Consider the following 23199-nt stretch of genomic DNA (forward strand, 5'->3'; position numbering starts at 1 on the left):
GTGGTCCACAGACTGCAGACATTTTCTCTGAGAAAAAACAAAAAGCACCTTAGTTGGCTGTTAAAAAAAAACCCTCAAAAATTAGAAGATTTAAATGGTTTATTTTTATTTGTATTTTATTTTAGTAGGAAGATTTAGGATTTACATTAGCTTTATTTTATTTGGTTTCCCTGGTTACTTGTTCTCCAATGGGTTGTTTAGTGTAAATATGGATGACATGTTAGGGTTTATGTGCCTTCAGTTTTAATCTAAGAGGTTTTTTTTGTTAATTCCGTTGTTTGATTATATTGAAGAAGGCTTGATTTCCAACAATAGCGACCATGATCGAAAATTGGGATTCTATTCCTTTCCACCAAGACAAGATATCAAACTTTACATATTCATCGACAATCATACCGGTAGCAAAATCATAACCTTTATATCTCCCTAGCTCACAATTTGGGGTGTCACCCCTTTGTTTTTTATGTGTTTGGTTTCTCACGATTTTAAATAAATTAAGTTTAAGGTTACCTAGACTTGAATCTGATTCAATGATCCCATGCGTGTGGATTTGGGACCACATTTCTCTAATAAGTATCATGCAATGCTTGAAATTGTTTGCAGTAAACATTTTTTGTGGTGATTACCCAATTTGGTTTATTATAATAAAAACGCAACAAGACAAACACAATAGTACATTTCATCATTCGCCACGTATTGGGATCTACCAAATGAGCGCCGACGCAAAGGTACAATTCCAGTAAACCCTGTGAAGCCGACCAAACATCGGTGGTTAAGTTCACACTGATTTGTAAGTTTTAAAATACCCAATTGAAACATTTTTAACTCGTTTCCACAGTTTCATATAATGACGCTTTAGAGTAATACGTTTGTATTGTTGTTGGAGCATGTTGATGTGTGTAAAATGCAACATATAAATTACATCAAATGAGGCATAAAACTAACCCTTTTTAAGTACTAATGTTGGGAAAAGAGTGTTTTTGTCTTCCTTTTGTATTTTCAGGATGAAATGAGCTCAAATTCACAAAAGAAGCAAAAAGACAGCTAATTCTAACATAAATACAAGAAAAGGAACAAAAGTGGATTGCCCGACCCCTCAACGGCATCCTCCCAAGCAAAGAAGAGAAAACAGAAGACTGAACACGCCCCGTGCTCAGCCAGCACGGGGTCGTGCCCAAGAAGCAGCAGAAAAGACAAACATATAGAAGCTTCTATTGCCCACCACGGGGCCGTGTCCAGTGAGCACGGGGGCGTGGCGAAAGTACAGCAGGCGCATTAATTGTAATTGCGAATTACAATTAATGAAGAGAGAGAGTGTCAGACGGGCACGGGGGCGTGTCCAGCGGACACGGGGCCGTGCCCAGCCTTCTGTTCAGCCTATAAATAGGAGTGCTTGGTTTCATTTCAACTCATCCCTTGGCACACCACCTCTCTCACACTTCATCCACCACCCACCACCACCATAACACCATCATCCACCACCATCATCCATTGTCCATCGTAGAGTGTGTGAGTCGTCTCGGGATCCAAGATTGATCGTAAGAGTTCTTGACAATCAAGGCCATGTTTGCCTAAGTCTCTTACATCACTTGGTGCAGACAAGTGCTTAGTATAATACTTTTTATTTTTAATCTTTTGCACTTTTTATTTGGTTTTGTATTAATGACTTTAATAACTAGTTACTTATGTTGAAGGTGATCTTTCCTTATCGTTTGTTCGTGGTGTCTTGGCATTATTTTACTGTCTATATAAAATAAAAGATTTTCACCCTTCATATCTCCACGGTTTATATGTAGGTATGTTGGCTACCTGGTCGGGGGTTAAGGGAACGGTTTGGTAAGGGTCTTGCCCTTGTTCAGCGTTTAGAGGTCCTGCAAGGGACCTGGGTCAAATTTAGTAGGATCTCCTTCAATGCCCATAGGTATTGGATGGCGGGGATCCAAACTCTTTGACCCCCTCATAAGTTAACTACTATTAATACTATAACCCGGCTATTTAGGACTGTATCCCTGCTGACTCAGACTACTTAGCAGAGGGTAACGTCACCGCCAAAAGCGGGGCCTACCACAATTTGCATTAATAACTTAATTAATTATCTTCCAATAATCCAACCCTTTAGGATTGTATCCTTGCTGACTCAAACTACTGGGTTGAGGGTAACGTCGCCTTCAAAAGAGGGGCCTACTACAATAACTAAGATAATCTCTTAAACAAGTGCAAAAGTGCGAAAATAATCAAAGGTTATACTAATACACGAGTCGGATCCAAGTGATTCATCTTGTCTATCTGTTTTTATTTTATTTTTATTTTTCAGCATTTAGTTAGTTTTTATTTTCTTAGTTTAAAAACCTTTCCTAACATTTTGATTTGATTAGACGTTGAGGATAAACCGGTACTAAAAGCTCTTGTGTCCTTGGACGACCTCGGTATCTTACCAACACTATACTACGTCCACGATGGGTGCACTTGCCCATATGTGTGTTTAGTGTTAGTAAATATCGTGTTTTATAAATTTAAAACTTGGCTAAAAGTGTAAAAAGGGCTTAAAATATACATCAAAAATATATTACACTACACGCACATCAAGTTTTTGGCGCTGTTGCCGGGGACACAAGGATTTTAAGAAAGTTAGGAATCAACGGCCTAATCATATTTTTATTTTTTTTAGGATTTCCTTAGTTTTTCAGCTTCTGCAGAGCTCAGCACGGGCCGTGCCTGGTCGGACACGGGTCGTGCCTAGCATCGTTACTGGCAGTTTTTAGTTTTCCAAGTTACAGAAGGCTGACCACGGGGCCGTGTCGGTGCAACACGGGGTCGTGTCCAACTTTCCAGTAACTGGGATCTGGAAAACAATCACTGTAACTCCGACCACGGGCCGTGGTGAACCTTCTGACCAGCATTCTTTTCTGTTTTTATTGCAGGACTTGGAACCAGACGCCAATCCTACATAGTGTATGAGCTCCAGTTCTAATAAGGACATAAAAGAACCTCTAGAAGAACCCGAACGCTTTCTCAGAAAAAGATTAAAAGCTAAAAACCAAGAGAAAGTTTCGGGTGATCCACCTCCAATGGCGGACCAACGTACCCTCATGGATTATCTACGACCCACCGTAGGTAACCTAGGCGTCGCTATCAATGCACCGAATGTTGAAGCTAATAACTTCGAACTTCGGCCGCATTTGATACAAATGCTTCAAAACTCCGCAACCTTCCATGGGCTTGCGGACGAAGATCCCCATCTACATATTACTAATTTCTTAGAAATATGTGATACCTTTCGGATCAATAGGGCATCAAATGACGCCATCCGCCTTCGAATGTTTCCTTTCTCGCTAAAAGACCGAGCAAAAGCTTGGCTCAACGCCCTCCCAGCTGGATCGGTAAACACCTGGGATGAACTAGCCCAAAAATTTCTATATAAGTATTTCCCTCCCGCTAAAACGGCTAAATTAATGACTGAAATTAATACATATTCACAAGAGGACGGGGAATCCTTATATGAAACTTGGGAAAGGTTCAAGGAGCTATTACGCAAGTGTCCACATCATGGCCTTGCGATATGGCAACAAGTATCCACTTTCTATAATGGTTTGTTGCCACACACAAGGCAGACACTTGATTCTAGCTCCGGGGGACTTTTAGGTAATCGCCGCCCGCATGAAATATATAACCAAATTGAGGAAATTGCTCAAATCCATTTTCAATGGCACACCCCCCGAGACAATAAATCTATTGCTCCGGGCGCCCATAAGGTTGATGAAAGCACTTCTTTACAAGCCCAAATCGAGGCCCTTTCTTCAAAAATAAAAAAAAATAGAAATGACAAAAACAGTCTCGGTTATGGCTTGTGAAGGGTGTGGTGGGCCACATGAAAATTGGAGTTGTATGAAAGAAACGGACGATCAACAAGAATCGGTAAGCTACATTGATAATAGACCTAGGCCGTCGGGTCCTCCAACGGGCACTTACAACCAAGGATGGCGAAACCACCCAAACCTTGGTTGGAGAGAACCCGGCAATAGTAGTAACCAACAAACCCAACGAACAAACTTTCAACAACCAAGAAATGAGTCGCAAAATTTCACTCAACAACAAAGTGGACGAGAAAGGCTTGAAGATACTGTATCTCGCCTCATCTCCGACACTGAAAAGAAAAACTCGGAAAGATTTCTACAATTAGAATCAAATTTTAGAAATCAACAAGCTAGTATTCAAAATATAGAAAAACAATTAAATCAAATAGCTCAAAATTTTGCCGAGAGACCACAAGGTGCATTACCTAGCAATACCGAAACAAACCCAAAAGCGCAAGTTCATCTCATCACGTTACGAAACCACACCGTGGGGCCTGCAGAAGCGCCACCGCCGACAGAAGAAACGATACCCCCGCCTCTACAGGAGAAGAACTCCCCTCCGTCACCAGAGCCTACCAAGGCTCCTCGAGTCCCGTACCCCGGTAGGTTAATTCGTCAAAAGACCAATGAGCAATTCGCAAAGTTCGAAAGTCTATTAAAACAATTGCATGTCAATATTCCTTTTATTGATGTCCTAACCCAAATGCCCAAATACTCCAAGTTTATGAGGGACTTCCTCACTCATAAAAAGAAAATTGAAACTTTGCAATTAGTTAACTTAGGCGAAGAATGCTCTGCCCTCGTACTCAATAAACTTACCCAAAAGAAAATCGATCCCGGAAGCTTCATGATTCCCTGCTCAATCGGGGAGTCCCCCGTTCGTAATGCACTAGCCGACCTTGGGGCTGGCATTAACCTCATGCCCTCATCAATGTTTAAAAGGCTCGGCCTAGGCACAACGAGTCCTACAAAAATGAGCATACAGCTTGCTGACCGATCCGTCAAATTCCCGCAAGGTGTCATCGAAAATGTCTTTGTAAAGGTAAGCAAATTCGTCTATCCGGCCGACTTTGTCATACTCGATATGGAGGAAGACACCGAGGTCCCCCTCATACTAGGGAGACCATTTCTTGCCACCGCACAAACAGTGGTAGATATGAATGACGGAACACTCACCTTGAGGTACGGGGATGATGAAGTAAAATTCGGAGTTGGGAAGAGAATAGAAGACGACGACCCGGTCAACTATATGAAGGTTATTGATTCAAGTTTGGATGCTGCTCTCCGACGGTGTAACATGGGACGCCAAGCATCCCACTCAGAAAATATATAACCTCACATTGGGTCTAGCCAAGGACCCTTATAAACATGGCGCACCACGGAGGCATTCCGCGGAACTATCCTTAGTTTAGCTTAATCTTTTAGTTTTAATTTGCAGAAATAAAACACACTCATGGTGGTAAAGGATGACAAAGGGAACAAGAAAAATGGCCCCATGCACAAGAACAAGGCAACCCGACACAAAATTCTCCATTACAGAAGGCTCAACACGGGCCGTGTCCAACCAACACGGCCCTGTGCTGAACCCCCTGCAGAAAAATGCCCAGTTCAGGTAACTGGACATGGGCCGTGTTCACCAGACACGCCCCCGTGTCCAGGCTTCTGTCTTATTTCTTTAATTTTTGTTACTGGCACCTGAACACGGGGCCGTGTCCGGTCCCCACGGGGCCGTGTCCAGACTGCCAGTAACATAAATCTTTGCTTTTTAACACCACATTACACATCCAATCAACCTAAAAATTTATTTTTGGGACACATTGAGGACAATGTGTAATTTAAGTGTGGGGGGAAGCTAAAACCTTGAAATTTTGCAAGTCCTAACAACAAGCCTTACACAAAACTCTATTGGAACCGCTAAACACCCCAAATTTTTTTCAAAATTTTTCATTTTTTTACTTGTCTAAAGTTTAAGTTAGGAATCCTAAGATTAATCAGGTTATATTTTTACAAATTTTACAACCGAGAGCGTCGTGATAACAAGAACCAACATAAGAAAATTATGAAAAGGCATGACAAGTCTAATTAAAATTTGATTATATATACTTAATCACATTAAAAACCCATTCCCACAAAAGTGAGTTTTGAGCCTTTATTGAGCATACAAATTTACATCTTTAAACTAAATGCTCATTTTTCGTTTCTTGTGTGAATAGTCGCTTGGTTCTTACAACTCTAGAACTTGCCACGACGATTCATTCCCGGTCCTTACCAACTTAAACCCAAGTAAGTAAATGATGGAGGCATTAGGACTAACCATTTTTCTTTCTACACCATTATTTTTCAATTTTTTTTACCACCTACCCAAAATCCCCCTAGTTAACCCCTTTGAGCCTAAACCTTTCATTTCTTTACCCTAAAAACCCTTTTTACCCACCAAAAACCCTTTTTATTTTCACCCTTTATTTTAGTAACAAGCTCTGTTTTTCGTAAGCTCAGTTTTTTGTGTGATCAAAAAAAAAAAGAAAAAGAAAAAGAAAAAGAGAATGATGAAGTTAAAAACAAACAAAGCTATGAAAACAAAAGCTTGTTTGGAGAAATACTTCAAAATAAAAAGTCACTAAAAACAAAGTGTTTTACGAAAACCGACGCTTTTTACGCTTTTCGCCCTTTTACTAACCACTAACCCAACCACCCACCTTTAGCCCAAGCCTAACCCTTCACCCAAAAAGTCCTCTTGATATTTACAAAGGTATATAGTTAAAAAGGAGGAGGATTGATTGCTTGGCAAGCTTATGGTAGGAATAAGTTCCATGCCGCTCTCGAGTGATTCACTAAAAATTACACCTTTGGCCGAGTGTTGAGTGATTTCTCCCGTGAGGTATGTGAACTTGTATATAAATGAAATTTTAAAAAGGCATGCTAAGCCTAAATAAGTAATTTCTCTTATGGAATGTTCTAAATAAATCATAACGAATAGGATTGTAAATAAATAAAAATAAAACCTAAAAAGATCTTGGATTCCCGACACTCTATGACAAGCCAAAAACCTTCTCTTCTACCCATTCCATTTGAGAGTGTAAGCCACATATTTAAAGAGTTTTGCTTGAGGACAAGCAAAAGTTCAAGTGTGGGGGTATTTGATGTGTATAAAATGCAACATATAAATTACATCAAATGAGGCATAAAACTAACCCTTTTTAAGTACTAATGTTGGGAAAAGAGTGTTTTTGTCTTCCTTTTGTATTTTCAGGATGAAATGAGCTCAAATTCACAAAAGAAGCAAAAAGACAGCTAATTCTAACATAAATACAAGAAAAGGAACAAAAGTGGATTGCCCGACCTCTCAACGGCATCCTCCCAAGCAAAGAAGAGAAAACAGAAGACTGAACACGCCCCGTGCTCAGCCAGCACGGGGCCGTGCCCAAGAAGCAACAGAAAAGACAAACATATAGAAGCTTCTATTGCCCACCACGGGGCCGTGTCCAGTGAGCACGGGGGCGTGGCGAAAGTACAGCAGGCGCATTAATTGTAATTGCGAATTACAATTAATGAAGAGAGAGAGTGTCAGACGGGCACGGGGGCGTGTCCAGCGGACACGGGGCCGTGCTCCGCCTTCTGTTCAGCCTATAAATAGGAGTGCTTGGTTTCATTTCAACTCATCCCTTGGCACACGACCTCTCTCACACTTCATCCACCACCCACCACCACCATAACACCATCATCCACCACCATCATCCATTGTCCATCGTAGAGTGTGTGAGTCGTCTCGGGGTCCAAGATTGATCGTAAGAGTTCTTGACAATCAAGGCCATGTTTGCCTAAGTCTCTTACATCACTTGGTGAAGACAAGTGTTTAGTATAATACTTTTTATTTTTAATCTTTTGCACTTTTTATTTGGTTTTGTATTAATGACTTTAATAACTAGTTACTTATGTTGAAGGTGATCTTTCCTTATCGTTTGTCCGTGGTGTCTTGGCATTATTTTACTGTCTATATAAAATAAAAGATTTTCACCATTCATATCTCCACGGTCTATATGGAGGTATGTTGGCTACCTGGTCGGGGGTTAAGGGAATGGTTTGGTAAGGGTCTTGCCCTTGTTCAGCGTTTAGAGGTCCTGCAAGGGACCTGGGTCAAATTAGTAGGATCTCATTCAATGCCCATAGGTATTGGATGGCGGGGATCCAAACTCTTTGATCCCCTCATAAGTTAACTACAATTAATACTATAACCCAGCTATTTAGGACTGTATCCCTGCTGACTCAGACTACTTAGCCGAGGGTAACGTCACCGCCAAAAGCGGGGCCTACTACAATTTGCATTAATAACTTAATTAATTATCTTCCAATAATCCAACCCTTTAGGATTGTATCCTTGCTGACTCAAACTACTAGGTTGAGGGTAACGTCGCCTTCAAAAGAGGGGCCTACTACAATAACTAAGATAATCTCTTAAACAAGTGCAAAAGTGCGAAAATAATCAAAGGTTATACTAATACACGAGTCGGATCCAAGTGATTCATCTTGTCTATCTGTTTTTATTTTATTTTTATTTTTCAGCATTTAGTTAGTTTTTATTTTCTTAGTTTAAAAACCTTTCCTAACATTTTGATTTGATTAGACGTTGAGGATAAACTGGTACTAAAAGCTCTTGTGTCCTTGGACGACCTCGGTATCTTACCAACACTATACTACGTCCACGATGGGTGCACTTGCCCATATGTGTGTTTAGTGTTAGTAAATATCGTGTTTTATAAATTTAAAACTTGGCTAAAAGGGTAAAAAGGGCTTAAAGTATACATCAAAAATATATTACACTACACGCACATCAATGTCAAGAATCATCTTTGTCAAGCAAGGGTTGTCGAAGTGGGAGAATGACAAACCTTCTTCAATCACGAATTTCGCCATTCAGTCTTTGAACATTGTTATAGTCATAATGAAAAATACCTTCCACCAGATTATCTTTCATCGACTTACAATACTTCGTCATATGATTTCTCATGGTGGAGTTTGAGTTTGGTTGGAGAAACCAGCCACACCTTCTACAACGTGCCTTTTGATGGCCATTAGAAATTAGACATAACAAACCACCCATTTTCTTTACCAAAAAGCTCTTTGTTTCGTGTCATTTGGAGAACTTCAACAACAATAGGTTTGTCTGTGGAACCTTGGGCAATAACGGATGGTTGTGATGAATCCAAAAGTGAAGTAACAAACAAGTAAAGTGAACCAAAAAACGAGTGTATACGAGAGCGGTTTTTGCGATTTTTGGTTTGTTTTTGTATTTTCGAGTGTGACGATCAACCAAAAACACCAAATACCTAATTATACCAACTTAGGGAGGCAAAATGGTGAGTTAGGGGGTGAAATAATGGTCAAAAAAGCTCCAAATTGCCTTAAGACTGTTTTCAAAAAGTTTGATCCTGTAAATGGTCAGAACCGGTTCGGAACCTATTTTTTCGCACCGGTTTTGAAACTAGTTTCCGGCCAAAACAATTCGAGTCAAGGTTTTTATGGTGAGGGTGTGGAACCGGTGGTTTGGATATCGAACTGAACCGGTTTCTTTATTTTCAGTTCCAAACTAGTTTTTGAAAGGAAAACTTTAATAAAACACAGCCATCCCGACAAGAAAAAAGACCGACGGGAGGCCAAACCAACTACAAGAGATTACACAAATTTACACCAATCAACCCACGTCAAATCTTTATACATCGATCTACTTCTAAACCAAAGAAAACCTATAGATTTGATCGCACTAAACACCTCCTCCATCTTCGGAGTCTTACCGAGAAAACAGGCTCGTTTCTAGCCTTCCAGATTTGCCAACAAGTAACAAGCACGATACCTTTATAACACATCAACGCCTTACCTTTTAATCCATTGTACAAATGTCCCTCCAGAATGTCCCTAAACGAAAACGCCACCGGAAACGACACCTTGCACCATTGGCTAACCTTCGACCAAACCAAAGTGGCAAATCGACAAGCCGTGAATAAATGCAAAGCCGTCTCGTTGTCCGACGAACAGAGGGCACTCGACATCCCTGACCGGAAGATTAACATTTATACTTTTAAGCATTGATCATTGCACCTATATGTTAACGTTTGGATATTTGGCTTAATTATATAAATCATATTAGTAATTATTACTGTTTAATTGAGAATATTATTGATATTAAAGTTAGAATTGAAAATTTTGTAAAATTTTATTTGACTTTTCTTGGGGTTGGTTTGTAAATTTTATGGACTATGTTTCAATAGTTGAAGAGGGACGATTGCAAAGTTTTATGGGTTTATGGGGTGCTCAAAATTTTAACACATGTGTATCATTATTTTTTTAAGAACGAAAGACAATAGGTCCACCCTCTCCTGATCAATTATGCAGACGGACCACGCATAAACCGTTGATGTCACTATTTGTCCTTCAAAACATCTATCCTTGTGATGTCATAAAAAATATTAATGATATAAAAAAATTAACTTATGGGTAAATTTAACACAACCCATTATTTAATCCAAACACAAAAAACACCAAACAACAAATGACAAATTAAAATTAACCTTCACACAATTGTCCAACACAACCCGAAATTTAAAACTTTATTGGATGAATATTCATAGACTCAATGATCAAGATACCAACATGGACAGCACTCGGTTTTCCCAGATTTTGCTGCCATGCGAAATTCTTTTCGCGTTTTAAACAAAACCCCATGAATTTCTTCAAAATGAGGTGCGGTTGCACTCTTTGTATCTTCAACCCATTGAAGAACTTTCTTGTAAGGACTTAAGATCCGATCATGAAGCTCCTCGCTCAGAAGCTGAAAACTCGTGAAATTAAGTGTTTTGATGCAGATTTAACCAAAAACATAGGAAAAGAAACTCATTACCTCAAGTTCCATGACTTCAGATACTAAGTTGAGATCAGCAATTGACGGTTGAGATCTTCCAACCAAAAACGGTCCATTTTTTAGCCAAAAGATTTCTAATACAGTCAACGCTTTCTCAAGCGTCTTCTCAGCTTCTTCGGCCGCTTGAGGGTTTGATGGGAGGCCATTTTGCGATAACAGGACATTGTTTAAAATAACCCCAGCTAAAATCCAAAGCATAAAACCAATCAGGCATATCATGAAACCATTCAGTAAAAATATACTAAATATCAGAAATTTTAGATTTATATATATGATTATATTACCTGACCCACGGCGTAAATTGGCCTGATGCCAGTCTAAAACAGAGTGGACCTTGGCTCTTTCGACAAGATCACTCGGATACCTATATAGATATAAAAGTTAAATGCCGAAATTACAAAAATAACTGTGACACTCTAGGTTTTTCCGAACGAACACCTTGTAATAGGTTTGTGTATATATATGTTATTAAATGAAAACGTAATCTTTATTTGCTTAATGTGTGTTGTATGTACGTATTATATATATATGTATGTGAGTCGAGACCATGACTCGCAACCACTCGGTTGCGAGTGGGCCACTCGGTCTCGAGTGGGCCTCTTGGGCCGTAACCGGTTTGGGCCGAAACCCCTTAGCCTACTTCGAAACCTTGCATATAAAACCCCACTTTCCCCACTTCCCTTCATTTTACACAAACACATACACTTCTATTCTCTCTCACTAGGAAAACCCCAAACAACACCAATCTCTCCCAACTTTCGGTTCAAGCTCGGATAGCACAAGGATCTCGGACAAGAAACTCGGTCAAGATCATCACCACAAGTCGGACATTCCATTCTCTCATTTCCTTTCCTTTGTTTCGGCTCCTTCTTCTCAACCGGTTAGTATTGTTATTATGTGTAGGAATTTTGTGTGTTGTATGAACTAGAAAATGCTTGGTTAGTAGTGTTATACATGATTTTTGGGTGATTTGTGAAGTTTGACTATATGTGTAAAACCTTATGTATGAATACTTGCTAACATGCTTAAAGATGGCTACATAATGGTAGTTAAAGAGTATTCATGGCTAACCATACTATGCTTCATTATTTCTTGCAAAATGATATTGTTAAACATAAGATTTCGGTCACAAAATGTATGTTTCCTTGTTCTTGCATGATGATCTTGATGAAATATGTGATTTTCGGTTCAAAAATGTATGATTGTGTTAAGATGAAAACCCTAGAAATCTATGAACTTGTGATGAACTTGTTGAATGTGGTTTGAAGTTTTCAAAAATGGCAAAGTTTGATCTATTTTTACTTATGGTCAGATTAGGAAAAGTGTTAGTGAAACCTTATTGGCTATTACTTGATTTGGGCCTGATTTCATAGTACCATTGGACTGATGTATCTGAATCTACACGTGAACATGAAAGGGACAGCATTACGACTCGCAACCACACAGTTGCGACTCGCAACCACAGCGTGATAACTCGAAACCTCCTGGTTGCGACTCGAGACCACCTGGTTGCGACTGGGCTGTCCACTTTGGTTATTGGGCCATAATGTGTGTAACATGGGCTACCTGTTGACTGAACTATGTGTTGCTGTTTGACTATGTAAATGTTAGGGCCGGCCTAATAACCCCATGACTGTTTACTTGCATGCGTGATACGTGTTAGTTATGTGTAAGTTTTTACGTGAATGCTTGTACACCAAACCTGACCTATACCGGTAACCATGGTAGGACGTGGTGACCAAAGTATTTGACAAGTAACCTAATCTGCCGAGCAACCCAAGGTGAGTTCACACACTAAAAGCATGCGTCCCGCGGAGGGACACGGACCAACTACCAAACTTTGGGAAAACACTTTTGACCCATTACTCCGGGGGAAAACAGAATGGGTAATTACTATCTCCGGGGGAGATACGTTTGGATATTATTTATAAATCACAACTAGCCATGCTAAACGAAACTCTATCACTTTAAGTCCCTGCTTACAATACCGATTAATCGCCGGGGGCGAACGGGTTATTAGTTGATAGCGCTATTAGGTTTGACAACCTCACACCGTGACCGGGGGAGATCGGGCGTGAACTAGTAGACCTTGCAACATGGTCAATGACGATAGACATTGACTCGGGGCACGATAATATTTCCGTCAACAGTTTCGGTATCTACAGTTTAGTGAGCTTACAGATGGGGTAGCTCCCCACAACGTGATTATAAATGCTTTATCTAAACAACTTAAGTTTTTGGTAAACTAAAACTGGACAACTAGTGAACTCACTCAGCATTATTGTTGACCCCTTTACTGCATGCTTTGCAGGTAACCCGTGACTGAGGAGCCGCTGCTTGGGGATGTGTAGTGTTCGTCAAACCCGTGTGTTGGGTTTATCTATCTTGAACTAAGGACTATTTTTAAAACTTTTTGGTTTATGCTTCCGCTGTCTTATTTATTATCGAACTTAAACTACGATGTTGCTAACTACTCTGAATATTAAATATTTCTACTATTAATTCAATGCTCAGTATAATTGGTGGCTGGATCCTGGTCAGTCACGCCTCCAAGCGGTGGTGTTCCGCATGTGGATTTTGGGGGTGTGACAGATTGGTATCAGAGCCATTGGTTATAGTGAACTTGGTTTTAAAAGGGGGAAAATCTTTTTGGGAAAAACCAGACTATAACCTGTGACTCGCGACGACACTACACTCCAAGTGCAAGGCTCGACACATTTGACCTCATAGCTCGGACCAGTGTTTACTTGTTTGCTTACCTTACGTTTCCTGTTTTACTATACGTACTAGTGTGCTTAATTAAGATAGACACACCTCTCTCTTCTATCTCATTCTCGCTACGTTACAACATCACACTCATACTGTGTTTTCTGGTTATGAAGACAATGAGTGGATGTGGAAGAGGAAACATCAACATGACTCAGGCTCAATTCACTAACCTGCTTAACACGGTGGCTGCAGCTTTCGCAGCTCACCCTGGAGGTAAACTCGTTACCCTAGGATGTTTAGATCCTACCGCCACATCACCTTTTATCCCTAAATCTGTACGCTTCGCTTCTCACGAACAGGTCAGCATGCACCTGCGCAACCACCCGTGTGTACTTTCAAAACTTTCATGGATTGCAAGCCTCTCCCTTTCAACGGCACTGAGGGTGCCATAGGTCTTCTGCATTGGATTGAGAAAATTGAAGCTGTCTTTGCTATCTGTGAGTGTTCCCCTGCAAATTGGGTGAAGTTTGCTACTGCTACACTTGAAGGAAACGCGCTCTCTTGGTGGAAGGCTCAAATTGAGATGTTTGGGTTAGAAACTGCTAATGCTACTGCGTGGGAGGATTTCAAGGACATGATTAAGGAGGAGTACTGTCACCGGGATGACATCCACAAACTTGAAAACGAGTACTATGCACTAAAGATGGTTGGGTCAGAGATTGAAACCTACACCAAGCTGTCCAACGACTATGCTTCTCTTTGCCCAAACATGTCTCGACCCATGTATCGAAGAATCGAACTGTATGTCAAGGGTTTGGCTCCAGAAATTCGAAGCCATGTAACTTCAGCCAACCTCACTACCATTCAGCCAATCGTTCGACTTGCTCACAAACTTACTGATCAGGCCGTAGAAGAGGGCAGGTTGCCCAAAAGGATCAGTGCTACTGTCGGAACTTCTAGTGACAACAAGCGTAAGTGGGAAGGAAATCAAAGCAAGGATGCTAACCCCACTCAGGCCCCAGCACAGCAAAGGAAACCTGAAAACAACAAGGGCACTCAACAACAGGGTGGCTATCGCGGTAACCACCCCAAGTGCAACAAGTGCAATCGACATCACAGCGGGCCGTGTGGGAAAGGTCAGTGTCAGCGATGTAACAAAATGGGGCACGAGGCCAAGGACTGTAGAAGCCCACGTCCCGTGGGGCAGAACCAGCAGCAACAACATCACGGGAACGCTAAGGGTTGTTTCCAGTGTGGAGCTGAGGGGCACTATAAGAAGAATTGCCCTGAACTGAACCAGAACCGCAACAACAATCAGGGAGCTGGAAACAACGATCAGAACAACAATGCTGGGAATGGCGCTAGAGGAAGGGCTTTTGTGATTGGAGCTGGAGAAGCGAGGTATGACCCCAATGTCGTGGCGGGTAAGTTCCTACTCGATGATCATTATGTTTCTGTATTATTTGATTCTGGAGCCGATGCTAGTTATGTGTCCCTACGTATTAGTAAGAAGCTTAAGCGTCCGCTTTCGTTACTAAGTTCTCCCCATATCGTCGAGTTAGCTAATGGTAGAAACATCGAGGCCTCACATGTTATCAAAGGCTGCAAGCTAGAATTGTCTGGTCAGACATTTAGTATCGATCTTTTCCCTGTTACACTTGGAAGCTTCGACGTCGTTATCGGCATGGATTGGTTATCCAAGCATCGCGCTGAGATCCTCTGTCAAGAGAAAGCAGTTCGTATTCCCCGCCGTTCTGGCAACCCTCTTATTGTACAAGGTGGCAAAGGCGGAGAAATCTCCGGCGTTATCTCGTTCTTGAAAGCCCAGAAGTGTTTACGAAAAGGGCACACCGCTATCTTAGCACTCGTCACCGACACCCACGAAAAGGAAAAGAGGATTGAAGATTTTCCGGTAGTACGTGACTATCCCGAGGTATTTCCTGAGGAACTACCTGGACTCCCTCCCCACCGTCAGGTTGAATTCCAAATCGAGCTAGCTCCCGGAGCAGCGCCAATAGCTCGTGCACCTTATCGACTAGCCCCCGCAGAATTGAAGGAACTCTCTACTCAACTACAGGAACTATTGGATAAAGGGTTTATCCGCCCTAGTTCATCACCCTGGGGAGCACCGGTACTCTTTGTTAAGAAGAAGGATGGCACGTTCCGAATGTGCATTGACTATCGTGAGCTGAACAAGGTTACCATCAAGAATCGTTACCCTCTCCCGCGAATTGACGACCTATTCGATCAGTTGCAAGGATCGAGCTACTACTCTAAGATCGACCTGCGATCAGGCTATCATCAGCTAAGGGTCCGTAATGAAGACATCTCCAAAACGGCATTCAGAACTCGCTATGGTCATTATGAATTCCTTGTTATGCCCTTTGGAATGACCAACGCGCCCGCGGTATTCATGGATCTCATGAACCGAGTGTGCAAACCTTACCTCGACAAATTTGTGATCGTGTTTATAGACGACATCCTGATCTACTCGAAAAGTCAAGAAGAGCACGAACAGCACCTACGCCTTATCCTCGAACTCCTTCGCAATGAGCAACTGTATGCCAAGTTCTCGAAATGCGACTTCTGGCTTCGGGAAGTCCATTTCCTTGGGCACGTGGTTAACAAGGATGGGATCCACGTTGACCCTGCAAAGATCGACTCTATAAAGAATTGGCCTACCCCTAAGACTCCGACCGAAGTCCGCCAATTCTTAGGACTAGCGGGATACTATCGAAGATTTATTATGGGATTCTCAAAGATTGCTCAGCCTCTCACGGCTCTTACTCAGAAGGGTATGGTTTATAAATGGGGTGAAGCTCAGGAAACCGCATTTCAGAAACTAAAGGATAACCTCTGTAGTGCTCCTATTCTCTCGTTGCCTGAAGGCACTGACGACTTCGTGGTTTACTGCGATGCATCTATCCATGGGCTCGGTTGTGTGCTAATGCAACGCGACAAAGTTATTGCTTACGCCTCTCGACAACTTAAGACGCACGAAAGGAACTACACTACGCACGACTTGGAACTAGGAGCAGTGATCTTTGCGCTTAAGATATGGAGACATTACCTGTACGGTACCAAGTGCACCATTTACACCGATCACAGGAGTCTCGAGCATATCTTCAAGCAAAAGGAATTAAACATGCGACAACGTCGATGGGTCGAACTCCTGAATGATTATGAATGCGCCATCAAGTACCATCCGGGCAAGGCCAATGTCGTGGCAGACGCCCTCAGCCGAAAAGACACTACGCCCAAGCGCGTGCGAGCGCTACAACTCACCATCCAGTCTAACCTCCCTACCCAGATTCGAAATGCTCAGATTGAAGCTCTGAAACCGGAAAACATCAGGGCTGAGTCCCTGCGAGGATCGAGACAACGACTAGAGCAAAAAGAAGACGGCGCCTACTATGTGGCAGGGCGCATTTGGGTCCCACTCTACGGAGATCTACGAGAGCTGGTGATGGACGAAGCCCATAAGTCCCGTTATTCAGTGCATCCTGGTTCAGATAAGATGTACCACGACTTAAGGACCACTTACTGGTGGCCTGGCATGAAAGCCCACATAGCAGCTTACGTTAGCAAATGTTTGACCTGCGCAAGAGTCAAGACTGAGTATCAGAAACCAGCAGGCCTACTCCAGCAACCCGAAATCCCGAAGTGGAAATGGGAGCAAATTTCCATGGATTTTGTTACAGGGCTACCTAGATCCCAACGCGGGAATGACACTATTTGGGTGATAGTAGATCGATTGACCAAGTCTGCGCACTTTCTGGCTATTAAGGAAACAGACAAGTTTTCTACCTTGGCGGAAATTTACTTAAAGGAAGTAGTTTCGAGGCACGGGGTGCCAACTTCTATTATTTCCGACCGAGACGCTCGTTTTACTTCCGAGTTGTGGCAAGCTATGCACAAATCCTTTGGCTCACGTTTGGACATGAGCACCGCTTATCACCCACAAACGGATGGGCAGTCTGAACGCACCATCCAAACCCTGGAAGACATGCTTAGAGCATGTGTGATCGATTTTGGCAAAAACTGGGAGAAGCATCTACCGCTGGTGGAATTCTCCTACAACAACAGCTACCACACTAGTATTCAGGCGGCACCTTTTGAGGCATTGTACGGTCGTAAATGCCGATCACCTCTTTGTTGGGCGGAAATAGGTGATAGTCAACTCACAGGCCCGGAACTGGTGGTAGATACAACGGAAAAGATTTCCCAGATCAGACAACGCATGGCGGCAGCTCGTGACCGTCAGAAAAGCTACGCTGATAAGCGTAGGAAACCGCTAGAATTCCAGGTCGGGACCGGGTTCTACTTAAAGTCTCACCCTGGAAGGGTGTGGTTCGTTTCGGTAAACGAGGCAAGCTGAATCCACGATATGTTGGACCATTCGAAATTACCGAGAAAATCGGTAAGGTTGCTTATAGATTGAACCTGCCTACTGAGCTGAGTGCAGTACACAATGTCTTTCACGTGTCTAATCTGAAGAAGTGTCTGTCAGATGAAACACTTATAATTCCTTTCAAGGAACTCACTATTGATGAACAGCTACACTTCACTGAGGAACCGATTGAGATCACGGGTCGAGAGATCAAAACCCTCAAACGTAGCCAAATACCTCTTGTGCGAGTTCGTTGGAACTCACGGCGTGGCCCAGAGTTTACCTGGGAGCGGGAAGACCAGATGAAGTCCAAGTATCCCCAGTTGTTCCCAAACGAAAACCCCAGCACTGAAGCTACAACTGAATTTCGGGACGAAATTCCAAACTAACGGGGGGATGATGTGACACCCCATTGAAACACGCTAGCTTGGCAGTGGCTGCCTTAACTTTCGGGACGAAAGTTCTTAAAACTTGGGTATGATGTGACACTCTAGGTTTTTCCGAACGAACACCTTGTAATAGGTTTGTGTATATATATGTTATTAAATGAAAACGTAATCTTTATTTGCTTAATGTGTGTTGTATGTACGTATTATATATATATGTATGTGAGTCGAGACCATGACTCGCAACCACTCGGTTGCGAGTGGGCCACTCGGTCTCGAGTGGGCCTCTTGGGCCGTAACCGGTTTGGGCCGAAACCCCTTAGCCTACTTCAAAACCTTGCATATAAAACCCCACTTTCCCCACTTCCCTTCATTTTACACAAACACATACACTTCTATTCTCTCTCACTAGGAAAACCCCAAACAACACCAATCTCTCCCAACTTTCGGTTCAAGCTCGGATAGCACAAGGATCTCGGACAAGAAACTCGGTCAAGATCATCACCACAAGTCGGACATTCCATTCTCTCATTTCCTTTCCTTTGTTTCGGCTCCTTCTTCTCAACCGGTTAGTATTGTTATTATGTGTAGGAATTTTGTGTGTTGTATGAACTAGAAAATGCTTGGTTAGTAGTGTTATACATGATTTTTGGGTGATTTGTGAAGTTTGACTATATGTGTAAAACCTTATGTATGAATACTTGCTAACATGCTTAAAGATGGCTAGATAATGGTAGTTAAAGAGTATTCATGGCTAACCATACTATGCTTCATTATTTCTTGCAAAATGATATTGTTAAACATAAGATTTCGGTCACAAAATGTATGTTTCCTTGTTCTTGCATGATGATCTTGATGAAATATGTGATTTTCGGTTCAAAAATGTATGATTGTGTTAAGATGAAAACCCTAGAAATCTATGAACTTGTGATGAACTTGTTGAATGTGGTTTGAAGTTTTCAAAAATGGCAAAGTTTGATCTATTTTTACTTATGGTCAGATTAGGAAAAGTGTTAGTGAAACCTTATTGGCTATTACTTGATTTGGGCCTGATTTCATAGTACCATTGGACTGATGTATCTGAATCTACACGTGAACATGAAAGGGACAGCATTACGACTCGCAACCACACAGTTGCGACTCGCAACCACAGCGTGATAACTCGAAACCTCCTGGTTGCGACTCGAGACCACCTGGTTGCGACTGGGCTGTCCACTTTGGTTATTGGGCCATAATGTGTGTAACATGGGCTACCTGTTAACTGAACTATGTGTTGCTGTTTGACTATGTAAATGTTAGGGCCGGCCCAATAACCCCATGACTGTTTACTTGCATGCGTGATACGTGTTAGTTATGTGTAAGTTTTTACGTGAATGCTTGTACACCAAACCTGACCTATACCGGTAACCATGGTAGGACGTGGTGACCAACGTATTTGACAAGTAACCTAATCTGCCGAGCAACCCAAGGTGAGTTCACACACTAAAAGCATGCGTCCCGCGGAGGGACACGGACCAACTACCAAACTTTGGGAAAACACTTTTGACCCATTACTCCGGGGGAAAACAGAATGGGTAATTACTATCTCCGGGGGAGATACGTTTGGATATTATTTATAAATCACAACTAGCCATGCTAAACGAAACTCTATCACTTTAAGTCCCTGCTTACAATACCGATTAATCGCCGGGGGCGAACGGGTTATTAGTTGATAGCGCTATTAGGTTTGACAACCTCACACCGTGACCGGGGGAGATCGGGCGTGAACTAGTAGACCTTGCAACATGGTCAATGACGATAGACATTGACTCGGGGCACGATAATATTTCCGTCAACAGTTTCGGTATCTACAGTTTAGTGAGCTTACAGATGGGGTAGCTCCCCACAACGTGATTATAAATGCTTTATCTAAACAACTTAAGTTTTTGGTAAACTAAAACTGGACAACTAGTGAACTCACTCAGCATTATTGTTGACCCCTTTACTGCATGCTTTGCAGGTAACCCGTGACTGAGGAGCCGCTGCTTGGGGATGTGTAGTGTTCGTCAAACCCGTGTGTTGGGTTTATCTATCTTGAACTAAGGACTATCTTTAAAACTTTTTGGTTTATGCTTCCGCTGTCTTATTTATTATCGAACTTAAACTACGATGTTGCTAACTACTCTGAATATTAAATATTTCTACTATTAATTCAATGCTCAGTATAATTGGTGGCTGGATCCTGGTCAGTCACGCCTCCAAGCGGTGGTGTTCCGCATGTGGATTTTGGGGGTGTGACAATAACAGTTTTAATTTATAGTTTAGAACTTGCACAAAGACGTGGACGGAGAAGGAAAATGACTCACCAGTGACTAGCCACTCCCGAATACTTTCTAGATAAGTAGATAAGAATTGCATGACTGAAAAACACACAATGTGTTTACTTATTACATAATGGAAAGTAACATAAACCCAACCATAAAAGATTCAAGAACCTCTCAAACAATGTAAAATCTCCGTCAACTATTGTTGGAACTTGTGACATGGGATTTATCGCTGCATAAAACAAGAATGTTGAACATACTTATTTGTTGTTAGTAATTCTTTTCTTCATACATACTAAAAAAGCAATTTAATTATGCATATATATGTTGTAATGTTGGCTTTAGGAGTCTTTTAAAAAAATAGAAATTTTCCTTTTAAACCCTAAAGTTTTAATGTTTGACAATTTAAGTTTAAACTTCTAATCTTTGTTTCCTTTTTAACCCTAAAATTTTATTCTTTGACAATTTAAGTTTAAAATTTTTAATCTTTGTTTCCTTTTTAACACTAAAGTTTTAATCTTTGACAATTTAAGTTTAAAGTTTTAATCTTTGGTAATTTAACCCTTTTAATTAATTTGATTTTTTTACTTCTAATTCAAAAGTTTTCATCTTTTGCGATTTAACCACTTTGATTTGTTTTACTTATGTATTGTAATCTTGGCTTTGGGGGCTTTTCAAAGAAAAAAATGGTTATACATATGGTTGTTGTAACCTTGGCTTTGGGGGTTTTTCAAAAAAAAAATATTTTTTTTTTACTTTTCACCCAAAAGTATTTCATAAATTACTTTTAACCCAAAATTATTTGTTTGTTTACTTTTAACACAAAACTTTTTATCTTTTGCAATTTATTCTCACAACTTTTTTTACTTTCAACTTTGGTCCTTTATAGTTTTCATTTTCCGCAAATTTTTCGCTTTATGCTTCGTTCTAAATTTTTTGACTTAACACATCGCAACGTACGTCTTTGGTTTAGCGTTTTTACGTTTCGTTCTAAATTTTGCGAGTTAACACGACGCAACGTGCGTGTGTGGGTGAACGTTTTTACATCGTATATTTTTTTCCCGTTTGACAGGTTCAACATAACATGCGTTTCCTAAATCGACTTAGTTATAACTAAAGAATCCAATGCGGCGGGTCGTAATTCTAGTTCAACTAAATTAACAAACCTTTATATTCAGGGATGTGTTGTTCGCCCTTCAAGATATTAATGGTGATTTCCTCAAAATCTATCCCATTCATCCTTTATATAACACACAAGAAACAAACACACGGATTAGAAAAAATTCAACATTGTTACTAAATAATACAACAATAGAAAGAAAGAACATATGGATGATAATAAATAAATTACTTGCAGAAGATGAGAATTGCACGAGACGGTTGGGACATTCGATTACAATATACTTTCACCGTCATCTTTCTCTCACGAATTTGATCAAACTTCAAGTCTTGGAGTTTTTAGTGTGGAGATGATCAAGGGCATCTGGTTTTTTTATATATATCGAGTTACGTAATCACATGGTATTTTTTAATATGAATGCATTGATTATCAATCTTTTTTATTATGGCCCATATTTATACACGTATAATATCTTCTAGCAAGGCCAGGGGGTGTGACGGGAACTGCTTGTTTTGTCTCAGGAGTTTCGCTTCGTGCCTTTCCTGTCTGGTCAGTCGGGTGGGCGAGTAAACTTACTCTCCTTATCGCTTTGGCCACATCATCGCCGTTAGCGCCCTTTAGCGCCTTCACCTCATCCCCTGCGCGCCAAAGAGGAGGCGCCATCGTTGCTCCGCCAGCCCAGTAACGCCGGTTATTGCGCTTTGTTCTAGAATCTATGCACATCCCTGTAAAAGGCTGAAGTAGAAAATTAAGTCTTCCATATCTCAAAATTCAAATAGCGAATTTAAGGGGATGAAGTGGAAATTTGTTAAATTCGTTAATTGAGATAGTGTACTAATTAACAATCTGTGTTTTTTTTTTTTTTCAAATTTTCATTCAACATATAATTTACTTGTTTCAACCGGTGTGCAATATTTGGTATTTAAATTTAAAACAATATATAAATACACAGTTTTATTTAATATTCTATATACCCTTTGATATGCATTTTATCAAAATCGAGTTGTATATAGTCTTACCTGTATTTAAACACAAACAGAATATAAATTTTAAGAGTAAACTGCCAAAATGGTCTGAGGTCCGGTCACTTTTGTCACTTTAGTCTAAAACTCAAATCTTTTGAATCTGGGTCTCGTGGTTTCAATTTTGTTGCCATTTTCATCAAAAAGCAAAATCCGATCAGATTTTACAGTTAAAATCAAGTTTTTTTTTTTCTTTTTCCTCCCTTTTAATGCAAAGCCAAATTGTCAGATTTTTTTTAATTTGTTATAATAAAACGTAAAAAAAACCATTTTGCCCTTTATTAAAAGGGAGGAAAGAGACAAAAAAAAAACTGGATGTTAACTAAAAAATCTAACTAAATTTTGATTTTGGATTAAAATGATAAAAAAATTGAAACCACAGGAACTCAAATTTAAAAGGTTTGAGTTTTGCATTAAAATAATAAAAGTAACCAAAACTCAGGGACCATTTTAACAGTTTACTCTAAATTAAAAATGTTTGTTTTAGCAAGAAAAAAAATGG

The 23199-nt window shown here is 40.8% G+C and overlaps 1 protein-coding gene and 1 non-coding gene across 2 annotated transcripts; both read right to left on the reverse strand.

The window, feature by feature from the left end:
- Window positions 1-3446: 3446 nt before the first annotated feature.
- On the reverse strand, window positions 3447-3553 carry LOC118480624. Its single transcript, XR_004863604.1, has one exon. It is a non-coding gene; the product is annotated as a small nucleolar RNA R71 (small nucleolar RNA).
- Window positions 3554-10322: 6769 nt separating this feature from the next.
- Window positions 10323-22066, reverse strand: LOC110866160 (glutathione S-transferase T1). The gene is made up of 7 exons (XM_022115457.2): window positions 21907-22066; window positions 21722-21795; window positions 20727-20787; window positions 20598-20651; window positions 11052-11131; window positions 10747-10949; window positions 10323-10677 (listed from the first exon to the last, which is right to left on the reverse strand). The coding sequence occupies exons 1-7, from the start codon at window positions 21969-21971 to the stop codon at window positions 10480-10482; spliced, it is 735 nt and encodes a 244-aa protein (XP_021971149.2). The 5' UTR covers window positions 21972-22066; the 3' UTR covers window positions 10323-10479.
- Window positions 22067-23199: the final 1133 nt, after the last annotated feature.

The sequence above is a fragment of the Helianthus annuus genome, chromosome 7 (assembly GCF_002127325.2).
Source record: "Helianthus annuus cultivar XRQ/B chromosome 7, HanXRQr2.0-SUNRISE, whole genome shotgun sequence".
In the NCBI taxonomy this organism is placed as follows: domain Eukaryota; kingdom Viridiplantae; phylum Streptophyta; class Magnoliopsida; order Asterales; family Asteraceae; genus Helianthus; species Helianthus annuus.

Bases quoted from the DNA above. Each gene is read 5' to 3' on its own strand.
- LOC110866160 (XM_022115457.2), bottom strand. From the start codon at position 21,971: ATGACGGTGAAAGTATATTGTAATCGAATGTCCCAACCGTCTCGTGCA. The intron at 20,652-20,726 runs GTTCTTGAATCT...TGTGTTTTTCAG, and splicing joins GATTTTACATTGTTTGAGAG to TCATGCAATTCTTATCTACT. The intron at 10,678-10,746 runs GTAATGAGTTTC...ACGAGTTTTCAG, and splicing joins CTGAAGTCATGGAACTTGAG to CTTCTGAGCGAGGAGCTTCA.